Raw genomic sequence first — 13,252 nt, forward strand, 5'->3', positions numbered from 1 at the left:
AGCTGTAGGTGGACTTGAACCAAGTCTCGTTGGCCTGGCTTTGTCATATGCCTTGCAGGTAACGTGAACATTCTTAAGGTATTGACTCGTGGTAATATCGCATTGATAAAATAAACACCACATTGATGTCAATAATTGATTCTTTGCAGGCTTTATATATGTGTGTTCATCCGATCGTCAGAGACAATACACAAAAATTGCGTATACGACACATGTTCCTCTAATCTAAGTCTCATGCATTGGACTTGGGCACGCATGAAATTTGTCATTCCATTTATATTTCCCGTTACCATTGGGACTGCTCTAGTTTTGAGAAAATACATATGTCATTCACTTTCTCGTGTAAATTTAATTTTGCAAGAATATGCATCAATCGTTCGACACGTGAAATATTAATATTTTTGCGGACAGTTTCTGCCAGAAATGAGGCCACATTTACGTTTCTCACATTTGCCAAAAAATGGAGTCTGTCTTACAATATGGACTGTCTTAAGGGGAAAACGTTCCTGCCTGTGGGACGGGGGATCATCAGCTCTCCTAATGTCTGGCATGATGTCGGAAAAGTGTCACAGCCCGGTGCTTTCGCGTGCTCCGCTCCCACATATTCAGGCAATAATGGAATATTGTTATAATACAATGCAGAGACAGACACACTGAGTTGCGGAATGAATTAAATATCAAAGTGTGTCTGACAATTTCTTAAGTTTGACTGAGCCGTACCCAATATTGTCTGACTTCGCCACAATAAAACCGGGGAAAGTGGAATTTGCCTTTTGTTTCCCCACTGTTGTAATGGAGACTGAGTATACGTACAAACCCAATTTTGCATTAAAGTTACACTTTGTCTGATTCACGCAGATCAATACGAAGTTTTGTAGTATTTATAGCTTACTCTGCTAATCTTCCCTTTCTTCCTTGCAGATCTCGGGTTTTCTGAATTTTCTGATTCGGCAAATAGCCGACTGTGAGATGCAGATGAATACAGTGGAGAGAGTTAGCTATTACACCAACTGCGAAAATGAAACTTATGAAGGTAGAATGGCTGTTTTACAAGACATTGGATTGCCCGGCGTATCTATCATGGGATGGACTTTGTATCAATACTTTCGTTCTTCTGTTAATTTTGTGTGTCTTTGACAGTTTATTTAATTTTCTGTCTATCTGTTTCTTTATCAAATTACTGTACGCATACGTCAGCATACCAAATATCACTTGACCAAATTCTAATTTGAGCTTTTACATTTTTCCTGTTCAAATGTCACTTGGGAATTCGATGGCTAACAAATGTACCAATCACTACCCCTTTCCTGCAGGAACATTGAATCCCCCGTTAGAGTGGCCGGTCGATGGTGACATACGTTATCAAGATGTTTGCGTTCGTTACGCCGCTGACCTTGACCCTGTACTGACCGATATCACCTTGAAGTTCAAAGCTGGCGAAAAGGTTTGTCGTAATTTGCAGACAACACAGATCTCAGTGGTCAATTTTACCTTGGTTTATGTATGTATGTATGTATGTATGTACGTATGTATGTATGTATGTATGTATGTATGTATGTATGTATGTATGTATGTATGTATGTATGTATGTATGTATGTATGTATGTATGTATGTATGTATGTATGTATGTATGTATGTGTGTGTGTGTGTGTGTGTGTGTATGTATGTATGTATGTATGTATGTATGTATGTAGTATGTATGTATGTATATATGTATGTATGTATGTATGTATGTATGTATGTAGTATGTATGTATGTATGTATGTATGTATGTATGTATGTATGTATGTATGTATGTATGTATGTATGTATGTATGTATGTATGTATGTATGTATGTATGTATGTATGCACACATGTACATGTGTATGTATGTGTATACGTATTCTGTTTGTATGTTTGTATTTTGTACGAGTTTATGCATAAATATAAATAAATCTACCTCATTCATAGAATATTGTCTCCGTTCAATACGTATCGGCTTGCATAAATCAGAGAAAACTGACCTACGATTATCAATCAATAATTACTCTGTTTTCAATTTTAAGGTCGGCATTTGTGGACGCACCGGAAGTGGAAAGTCCTCGCTTGCCTTATCTCTTTTTAGAATCATTGACACATATAAAGGTATATATAAGATTATTTTACTCGGGTAAAGATAGTTGCAGTTTAGTGTTGATTCATTGTTTACGAATCAGAGGGGGGAGGGAAGAGGCGTAATTACTCAATACCAGGGTCTGAAAGAAAATCACCTCATGTACGGCTCGTAGGAAAGAGAATGAACACAGAACAAGCATTGCATTGCGAATACCTCTTCGCACAGCTAGCTTTAAAAGGCAAACAAAGAGCTTATATTATATTCTATATATATATATATATATAATATATATATATATATATATATATATATTATATATATATATATATATATATATATATATATTATATATACATATATATATATATATATATATATATATATATATATATATATCGCATTGTATTTTTATTTCATTTCAAAGGGCGTATTTTTATAGACGGCATCGATATATCACACGTACCATTGTTGACACTGCGTAAGAGACTGGCTATCATTCCTCAAGATCCTATATTATTCACCGGTACTATCAGGTAACAATGCAGGGCTGTCTTTGTTACGATATTTTGGATTACCCTTCTCACTTCAAACATAGAAATCTGTCATGCAGCCACGATTTTCCACTTGGTGATAGAATCCAATGACACTAGATTAGTGTCAGTCATGTAAATTACATATAGAATGGCTATCATTCCTAAAGATCCTATATTATTCACTGGCACTATCAGGTAACCATGTGTTCCTCATTCAACCATCAAAGGAGATTCCATATCTGACACTCACCTTAAACAGGGCATTGGAACCTGTCTTGTTGCCAAGATTTCCATGTTCAGGTGTAATGCGCCTCGGAGACAGACATTCGGACTCTGAAACTTAACAATACCTTTTTGATCTACCATTTGTGGGGGCTCATTTTGAAGCTCAAAGGTTTCACCAGCTTATTTTTGTAGAAATTGAAAATATATTGTACCCAAAAAGATTTAACACAGGAATGGCGACCAATTTGAATTTTAAGTGTCGGGGAATATTGGGTAATTTGTGTCTCTAGTACACTGGCAGAATTTTTCACTGTGACCCCTGAGTTTTATTCTTGGTAAAAGTATTCTTGCAGAAAGTTTGAATGTTAAAGTCTTTCAATGTTGAGGCACTTACTGTCTTGAGTCTTTATGTACGAATAACGGTTGTATGAATGCTGTGCATAAATGTCAATTGAGTGTATATAGGTACTAGAATTTACGTTCAGGAAAGATAGTGTCTCGACCCGTCATACCTCAACATTTCACGTTGTATTTCTCTTGAGCATCGTACCCGAATAGAAGAATCAACAAGGAAAAAATTAATATTTATGTAACTGTATATGAAGGTTTAACCTAGACCCGGAGGGCAGTAAAGATGACATGCAATTGTGGGAAGCACTAGAAATCGCCCAGTTGAAATCTACCGTCATGGAACTGGATCAACAACTAGGTAATGTAAAGTTGACGCATATGAGTACTGGTTTTGTAAATTGATAGCTGATCTATATACTGCTTGGCTCCACCGAATCTTTTGGTTGACAATCGGGTATCTTGATAGTGGTATATGACATGGATGTATACAGTTCACGGATTTGCCACGTGGCAAGGCAAATGTAGCCATTCACAATACTTGTTTGCGTGCATTAAAGGGAAACGGTCATCGGAACTGCGCCTGTGCGACTTTCTTTCTTACAAACAATGTATGCACGATATCTAGATGTACCTCATCATCATATCTGCAACATTTAAATTATACGATGTAGATTATGACAAACATGTTTTAACTTTCATCAATCACCATCGTACCCTGGATACAGTGTTTACATTGGTCGTATGGGTCCCATGCGACCTTTAAGCGCAGTTCCGACGACTGTATCTTTAAATACGTCCCACATTAAATATTAGTCAACACTCGCATATGAGGTGTCTTTTTTTTTAAGACTACGTACAAATTTATGATTCCAGCGACTAGAAGCATATTCGCAGACTGTTTTTCTTGAGTAGGTTCTATGAATATTATTTTCATAAGAAAGGATGGCTTAGTCTCACTGTCAGTAATTATACATGCTGAGGGCTTTGTTGAAAAACCTGGGCAGCTGTACATTAATATATATTTTCTTTTAATAATTTTAAATTGGAAAAGGTCATTTACCATTATTATACTTTCTGGTTCCGGTACGATAAGTGGAGTTTCAAAGCGTGACCTTCCTCAACTAAGTGACACTTAACAAGCGTTGCGCTCGAGTGATTCGAACGCCTTTGGTTTATTTTTTATCAACTTCTCAGCTTTCATGGAGGAAAACCGTGCATTTTAACCAGATTCCAAATGAATTCCCGTTACAGGATCGGAAATATCGGAAGGCGGAGAGAATTTCAGTGTTGGTCAGAGACAGCTCTTCTGCCTGGCGAGAGCATTCTTACGTAAAGCCAGGATTCTGGTCATGGATGAAGCTACAGCTTCTATAGACATGAAGACGGTAGGTGTAGAGGTGTCACAGTTTTCACAGGAATATGTAGAAACTGATGGATGAACAAAAGTATAAACGCGTGGATTTGGTTTCAAATTGTACTGTTAATCGCTGTTGAATTTCTTTAATTTTTCGTGCTTGTTGTAAAACAAAAGCTACTGTTCTTTCAATATTTCATGTTCTTGAATCGTCATTCAGTCATTCAGACGTGTCTTCAGCAAATCGGATCCAAAAGTCTCACAGCGCTCATGTTCATTGGCCATTAATCCGTTAAAATGTATTGAAAACAAATATGGGAGAGTCACATACTGAGAAAAAAACACATAATTCATTCAGGGATAACTTTAACCTCGATTGTAGAACTTTGGTTGGCACTGACAAATTGCATTTAGACTTTTCGTATACAATTTTCGTTTGTGTCTACTGTCAAGGTGACAAACGAAGTTCACGGTCCGGTCCGAGTCGACGGTCGCGTTAATGGTGTAGCGCCCTCTATGTTATTCTGTGATATCTACCGTACGTGCTAACCCATGAAAAGTTTATTCATTGGCATTTGCCATTCCTTTTATCGGGAACCAGTGTGACCTATGAACCCAAATCACAATCTTTTCTTTCAAAGGCCATTATCTGTATAGCCTTTGTGTTTTTTTCACCATACAGTCTCCGCAAGGCATGTTGAGTTACAGTGTTCAACTCATCAACTCAGCTTGTTGTACAGACTGCATCCACAGATTCGGTGTTCTTGACGAGCGAAATCTGGTCAGGATCAGAATTCAAATATAAAAGAATAAAAATGCATTTCTTTTCACTCATAGATTAGACACTGATGACAAGCGAAATAGTTGGCGTTTCAGCACACTTTCGGGAGCAGAACAAAAACTTAACATGAAAAACAAAATTGTGGTCGGAAAGAAATCGTCAAAAGTTACAGTTAGTGGCCCTTCAAGAGATTCTATGTTACTCTAACTTTCAGACAAAACACGATTGGAACGAATTTGGGATAATTGGATAATTAACTAATGTCAGTTTAATCTGAAAATGTAAGCTCACATGCTTTTCTCTTTAAGGATCGCACTCATTTTACAAGTAATTTGTAATATTGCAACGTTCAGCTAAAGGGCACTCAACACTTTTGAGAAATTTGAAAAATATAGAGATCCAATTCTCCCAAATTAGCTCAAATCGCGTTACAAACAGAACGCTCTCGATCACAGCTCGGAACTCGTCACCTTTCCAAGCTACTTTCACCAAATAATGGTAAGCTTTTGAACATATTGTGTAAAACCCATTGGCCACCACGGGAGTGCATGGCGACTTATCATTAATGTTTTTTTTTCCCGATTTCATTTCAGGACGACATTCTACAGAATGTGGTCGCGACTGCATTCCATGACATGACTGTGCTTACGATCGCCGTGAGTATCTTACATAACAACATTCCCATTATTATACCTGACCCAAGCTTAGAGTTCGACGAAGCATTTGTGAGCAGTACATCTGGCTTGCGTGATCAAAATAAACTAGCACTGACCGGCCATTTCAGAAGAAGTGTTCATTACACCAATCAGTACTCTTCTTACAGTAAATATGGCACTTTTCTGAAGAAAGTCAGGTCACATTGACATGTACGAAAATATAGAAATTTACATATCCTCTTTGTGATATACTTTATATTTCCAAGAAAGAACTGTACTTCTTTATCAATGGTAATCTCTTTACTTAATATGAGTCGGTCAATACCTTGCGATATACATATTAATATGGTATATAAGTTGTGAGATGTTGACGGACTGGTTTAATCATTGAACATGGTAGCTCATTTGCATTAGACCGTGTTTACAGACTTACAGAAACAGTGATCAGGGGTTCCAATTAAAGTATTAAGAAAAGAGGGAGGATGTCATTGATAAAATATAGTTCCTTGTTGGAAATATCGTATAGATCATCAAAAGGATACTATGAGTTTCTTGATTTTCATGCAGGTCCCTCTTGTCAAGATCGGCTCAATTATACACCACAGGACATACACTTTAAATCCTCGGGATCGCTTTTGACTTCTTTTATTATTTCGAGTTGATATTGATTACCTAACTTTCACCAAATATAGACCTTATTCTCATGGTTTCTTTGTTTTGCTGTCTCGCTAGCATCGCGTATCAACAATTCTCGATTCTGACACGATACTCGTGCTGAGTGAAGGGGAGGTAGTGGAATACGACACGCCAGTAAACCTGCTGAAGAACGAAGACGGTATATTTGCCTCGCTCGTCAAGGGAAACAAATAATGACGGGAAAGACTTTATTTAACTCGTCTGAATGAGCAGCCTCTATTTGCGTGCAATCTCATCGTGCTTGTGATTGGTGGAGCACTTTCTGCACAGTCATAGATGGCTCGCCCTCTCGTCGGAACCGGACAAATCCTTAAATGTTGAGAACTAACATTTCTATAGAGAGCTGTTGACAGCTTTTGTACACTGTACGGACACTTTTCCGGTGAACCCAGTCGGTTTACTATCTGTTTGTGACTTGCTGTTCTATATGTTTCCAAAATGTAAGAATTTTTTTTATAACAGTCATCAAGTTCTTTCGAATACTGTAACTCGATACCTTGGACAGTTCACTAAGTGCGTACAAGAAAACCATGTGACGGTCTGTTTAGTGAGTTACCGCCAGTCTTCTAATGAAAAGCATGATATTAATACGGTTAAATGTCAAAATGATTTATTGGACGTAAGTCGATCAAAATATATGTTTCTGTGATAATAAAGGATGAAATCAAAACAGCTAAGTTTTGTTGTAGACCCTGTACACTGAACACGATTGGAACTAAATTGGGATAATGGATTGGCACAATTTCTCAAAAATTTAAGGAATTTGCTAAATATTACACCATATTTACTAACCATCTTTAAAATTTACACAAAATTTGCGATATTGTGCTCATGTTATGAGTAAGAATCATTGCGTGACTGCATCTAATGCAATATTGTTCAATACTTATGACAATATTTATATTTGAATGAAAATATGTGAACTTGTCTATACTTTCTTTGGTACTGAAATACTAGCTTTAATCTCGATTTGTTACTTTTCCCCAACCAAAATGAATTTTTTTCGATCGATTTAAGGTTTAGTTAGTCAGGGTCATTTCAAAAGTGCCCTGACTACATTTAGTGTTTATTAAGCCCCAAATTGACCGAAAAAATAAGGGACCATTTAAAAGTGGCCGACTCAAAGTCATTAATTCGACACATTTTACGCATTTTTTGTCGTTTTTTTAAAGACATTTACACAAAAATACCACCTTTCATAGAAATGAATACGATTTGAGGGATATACAATATTGACGTGTTTTTTGTTGTTTTGTTCGATGAAAACACATATTTGAATTTTTACAGTATTCTATCATTTTGTAAAATTTAAGCTGTAAAAATTTCGATTTCATCAAATTTTCGTTATATTTACTCTCATCCAATTATCCCAATTTAGTTCCAATCGTGTTACTGGTAATGATATCTGCTCAGAGCATTCCTCCACGACCTCTTTTTACTTAACATTTAAAGAGTAAAATATGCTTTATCGGATAATCATTTGTATGCATAGAATGCATTTTATGCATTTTATTCATATAGGGTATCAAAATCCTGTTTCTGCAATATTGAGTTTATCAAGAGATTGAAAAACTTGTGTCAAAGAGGACAGAGAAAACAAAAATTTAATGTAGAGATTAAATTTACATTTGGTTGAAAGATATCAGAAATCTCTATTGCTCACGTATTTTTAAATTGTGACAAATTATCTTCTTCCAAAACAGATGATTTTTTTATCGAGGCAGTCCAATGTTTTGTACACTTTGTAGAATTTGCTTTTCCTTACACATTCCCCATATAATCAGTACCCTATAGAATGGAGAGTAGATGTTTCTAATGCTTGCCTCATCAGGCAAATCTACGATTTTTTATCATGAATACTGCAAAATTACTCATTTAAGTAATGACCGTAAATATACTTTATACATATCAACTTATAATGTTTCAATAATCTATTGAGTTTTTCATTCTTTTAACTATTTTCTATCATTTTACAACTGCACTAAATACTTCAGTACGTTTCCAAAAAATTGAGTAGCCCCCTTCTTACTCTTCATATTTTGAGCACCCCCTCCTTGTAGCTTTCAACTTCGAGTGACTTCCCCCAAAGATTCCTCCGACAGATTCCAGGCCGTAAATAGTGACGGATCCCTACCGTACCCTAGCACGAACTGCATCAGGGAAACGGTAAAAGATCGTTTCCACCCAAAGTAATGCATAGAACTCCATGATCCATAGAAGAAGTATAGTGGCTGTATGAATCCGAGTAGATTTAAATTTCACGCCAGGCGCACGTAAAAGTGGGCAATTTCGGACATAGCTCTTGTTTAGCAGTAGATCGTCCTGGGTCTTACTTCTTTGGTTCACATGAAATTTCTTCGACATTTTGCTGTACGCTGTGCTCTGACATTGGACTTGCTAACACAACAGGGAGCGGCAAGGCATGTGACAAAATTGGACTTACAAATGTTGACCAAGGGGGGGGGGGGGTCGGGCTGTCCGGAATTCGTCTTAGGTCGACTCGGATCGGGCCGGGTTTTCCCGTTGGCCGACATTTTCCGATCCTAGCTGTGTTCTACCCAGGATGCTAGAGTGGGAGGAATTGCACTTGTACATGTGTCCCCTACAATTTCAGGTGATTGAGAATGTGTGAAATGTATGGTTTTCATATAGCTTGTTTGCTTCAATCGAGATCTGTTCGGGGTTTTTAGTTCACATTTCCTATGTACATATACTAAAGAGAACTTATACGGTGAGTCAGTCTTATTTGCATCTCATTTGCACGTTTGTATGTATGTCTTTATGTCCGTCGACATCAAAATCAAAAACTGTAGCACATACCACCTTACGAGTTGGTGTACAGATGCACCCAAGGATGAAGATGTGAATTCGTTCAAATGAGCATGTTAGTATCAAAAATATGCAATCGAGCATAAAAACCAAGGACCAGATTTGGTTGAAACTTATCTTGCAGATTTCTTAGGGTGACTTAAAATAGATGTGATAAAATGGTAGTGAAATTTTCATTTTTGTATTTTAGAGTTAATTTTTCCTATTTTTGGGCAAATGTCTTCTTCTCTGAAACCACTCTTCCAATTGTTTTTAAACTTGCTATGCATTATTACTATTACCATTAAATTTTAATAACGGGTTTACGGTAGATCATACCAGACGGACAGTTTTCGAGGCGGGATACCCACGTTTTGAAAAATAATTTTCTGTTCTACTATTTATTATAACTCATTTTTTAATCTCTCAATGAACGTAAGATTTTGCAGTCTTTTTTTCTTGTAAAACCAGAAAATCTAGCGTTTCGCCATAGATATAGCGCCCTATACGTACTTTGTTCAGCTTACTCCAAACTTTGTGACTCTGACGTAAACATTACCCTTATAAATACTTAATTTTTGAACCTTGAACTATAGCCTTATTAAGAACACCTTGTGTAGTAGTTCTTCGAAAGCCGAAGCGCCCTCAGGCGACATGTTTCGTAAGCCGCATATTCTTTGATGAATAGCAAAAGTAACATTTGAAGAAAGAATGTGCAATTTAGATGGCGTGTTTAGCCGTTGCCTATATTCTTTGATCAACGTTACTGAGAATTCGTTATTTCAATGTGGTTTGAATGCAAGGACAAAAAGTACCGTCGTCTGCAATATTGACAATTCTCGGAAATTGAATTCGTCCCTGTTCATTGAAAGCGGCAGTCTAGTATCCCAGTTTTCGGATTAGTATTGAAACATGGAGAAAAAAACAAAAACAACATTTTAGAAGTCCGAAAATTATGATTTGCTACAATTACAAGGTTATTATTGGCACAAAATTAATGTTCAGCTTAAGGTTATGAGGATGGTAATTGTGGTTTTCACTCTATCGAATGCATTTGTTAGTTGACAAAAAGCAGATCATTCCGGGATATCCCGCCTAAAATATATTTATACCAACATCCTCAGCCCGTTGTTCACATCGTAAGTAATGAGCAGAAGGACAGACAGACAGAAAAAAAAACTAGTCATGCAAAGATAGATAGATAGATAGATAGATAGATAGATAGATAGATAGATAGATAGATAGATAGATAGATAGATAGATAGATAGATAGATAGATAGATAGATAGATAGATAGATATGATATGGCATAACACAAAGTAGTGGCTGTAAGAGCATTTTCGAGGGAATTTCCCGGTAATCTAAAATATGGTTCAACAAGTGGTAATCTCTCGGCTCTACTTTTTTAATGTTCGAAGATGACCCTTGAGTCGTTCATAAAACCATTGCTAATGTATTGTGTATTACAAGTACGGCACGTGAGGGCATAGATAACTTTAGTAGTTTTGCCGTTGACATCATGATGAATGGGGAATGTTTTATTTGTAGAAGTGGCCTTGCACTGTTTAGTGTTCTGAATAATTGAGCAGCATGCACACCTGTATGTGTTGCAAAGTTTGCAACCCTATGTCACCTTAATAAAGTGGTTATGTCTGACTTTATTTTGTTGAAGAATGTCGCCTATAGCATATATATATAATATATATATATATATATATATATATATATATATATATATATATATATATATATCGAAGTATACAGATGTCCTCGTGGGAAATTACAGTGCTCGATGCTAAAGCAGAGCGTTATAAATAAATAAACAAACTACTTCAAGTACAAAGTACTAAAATCTATTATTTAAGTGTCATGCATCTTGCAATCTTCAGATAAAAAATTAAGTAATAGATTTCAGTACTTTGTACTTTAAGTAATGTGTTTATTTATTTATAACGCTCTGCTTTAGCATCGAGCACTGGAATTTCTCACGAGGACATCTGTATACTTTTATATATATATATATATATATATATATATATATATATATATATATATATATATATATATATATATATACCACTGGATATATACCACTGGGGTATTATATAATAATTCAATGTATGAATTTCATTTATTTATTTAATTATCTATCTTTCTATTCATTTATTACCATTTTGACGATCTAGAATTGCATCTTTGTTCCAATAACAAGATCTTTCAGTAGTTTTGTAAAGCACACCCTTACCCTGCACCCCAGCGCCAGTTTGAACTTTGAATATAATCACTACGCAGTTAGTCACACAGTTTCAACCGATGACCTGCTGTGATACAAGGTTTATGCAGAGACCTGCATCGATAGAGTAGGCAAAAGCTTAAATATTAAAGATAACATATAATTTGTTATATTTAAGTACACACGTCGCTTATTGAAGAACTATACGCAACGACGTTTACGACGTGCGCCGACTTTTGGTCCATTTCTGTAATATTTGTGCTAATAGTACAGTCCGAAATTAAATATTGACAAAAGTGCACAGCTCATGACAAAAACACTGTGAGTTTGAAAGATGTGATTGGTACAGGGGCTGGTGAAGTTCATCATTCATTATCTGACCTAAAAACTGGGTTCTGTAGCAGGACATTGGTCAGGTTCCAAGAGTCAACTCGTATTTCCAAATGGATTACATATGAATTAGAAATAGTACGTATAGATAGAACAAGAAGAAAGGTGACCCCGCACCTGTCAGAAATTCGTGCAAATGTCGCTGGATATCTAACACCGAGGAGGTTACCAAATGTTTTTCCCTGTCCACCGTTAGACATCGGAAAGGATGGCTAGTGAGGACGAAACTCTTCAATGGTTCTGTGGTGCCAATTCAACGAATTTCTTTGATTTTGAATGGGACGTCGACGGCACTCTTCACAACTCTTGTTTCGTCAATCTTGTCGATGCCTGCGTCCATCTTTTCTTTCTGGTCGTCGCGTCCGTCGTTCTTGTCGTTATTGGATGCTGCTCCAGTCTGCGCCACTTCAAATCCAGGACTTTACTGGTGTACCCGGGACATGACCTGAGACATGTCATATTCATTGTTGCCTTCATCGTCTTGCTAGCATGGATCGGGGAGGGAATACTGACCGACGTGACACGAAGTGGGCCGACGCGTCCCCATCTTTACATACCGCCGTCGTTAGCTATACTGAGTTGTATAGTATCTGCGATATACTATCATTACGCCGAATACTGGAGAAGACCAGCCTTGGCGTGGTTATTGATCCTGTACTGGGTGCTTGCCCTTGGATCCAAAATTTTGGTGTTAATCAACCTTGTCCATGATGAAGCTACCGGTGTTGATATTCTCCGGTTTGACGTCACTGTACTTCTCATAATCGTCTACTGTTTTTTCTTTGCGATTGAAGTAAATCTCATCAGAGCAAAGGTGAATTTATTTTTTATTGTCAAAACTGCCTATTATTTTAATGCTTATAAATATTAAATAATAATGGCATTACTGATGACAATGATTATTGTATTCGAGGTTCGATCATATCATTATATACGCTCTTTTATTTTACTCTGTTCTGTTTTTTTCGTTTAAACAAAAATAACATAAAGCAAAACGTTGATGTTGTTCTTTCCGATTTCGGCGTTTACAATCACATTTACTCGTTATCAGATGACAGCTAATGGTTCTTTAGAGTTGCATTCAGACTTATAAACAAAGAGTACAATTAACCGCTGACAAATCTATAT

The 13,252-nt window shown here is 36.5% G+C and overlaps 2 protein-coding genes across 2 annotated transcripts in view; both read left to right on the top strand.

Moving 5' to 3' along the window:
* Positions 1-7,370, top strand: part of LOC139134849 (ATP-binding cassette sub-family C member 9-like) — a 23,784-nt gene extending 16,414 nt beyond the window's left edge. The window contains exons 22-30 of the mRNA XM_070701912.1: positions 1-58; positions 922-1,033; positions 1,314-1,444; positions 2,048-2,126; positions 2,522-2,630; positions 3,461-3,564; positions 4,458-4,591; positions 5,935-5,997; positions 6,730-7,370. The exon at positions 1-58 is cut by the window's left edge and continues 56 nt beyond it. Of these exons, the coding sequence (XP_070558013.1) occupies positions 1-58; positions 922-1,033; positions 1,314-1,444; positions 2,048-2,126; positions 2,522-2,630; positions 3,461-3,564; positions 4,458-4,591; positions 5,935-5,997; positions 6,730-6,867 (928 nt within the window). The 3' untranslated portion in view covers positions 6,868-7,370. The remainder of the gene's footprint in view (positions 59-921; positions 1,034-1,313; positions 1,445-2,047; positions 2,127-2,521; positions 2,631-3,460; positions 3,565-4,457; positions 4,592-5,934; positions 5,998-6,729) is intronic.
* Positions 7,371-12,207: 4,837 nt separating this feature from the next.
* The window catches only part of LOC139134848 (ATP-binding cassette sub-family C member 9-like), a 28,827-nt gene continuing 27,782 nt past the window's right edge, over positions 12,208-13,252 (top strand). The window contains exon 1 of the mRNA XM_070701911.1: positions 12,208-12,938. Within this exon, the coding sequence (XP_070558012.1) occupies positions 12,333-12,938 (606 nt within the window). The 5' untranslated portion in view covers positions 12,208-12,332. The remainder of the gene's footprint in view (positions 12,939-13,252) is intronic.

This window comes from Ptychodera flava, chromosome 6, assembly GCF_041260155.1.
Source record: "Ptychodera flava strain L36383 chromosome 6, AS_Pfla_20210202, whole genome shotgun sequence".
Lineage (NCBI taxonomy): Eukaryota > Metazoa > Hemichordata > Enteropneusta > Ptychoderidae > Ptychodera > Ptychodera flava.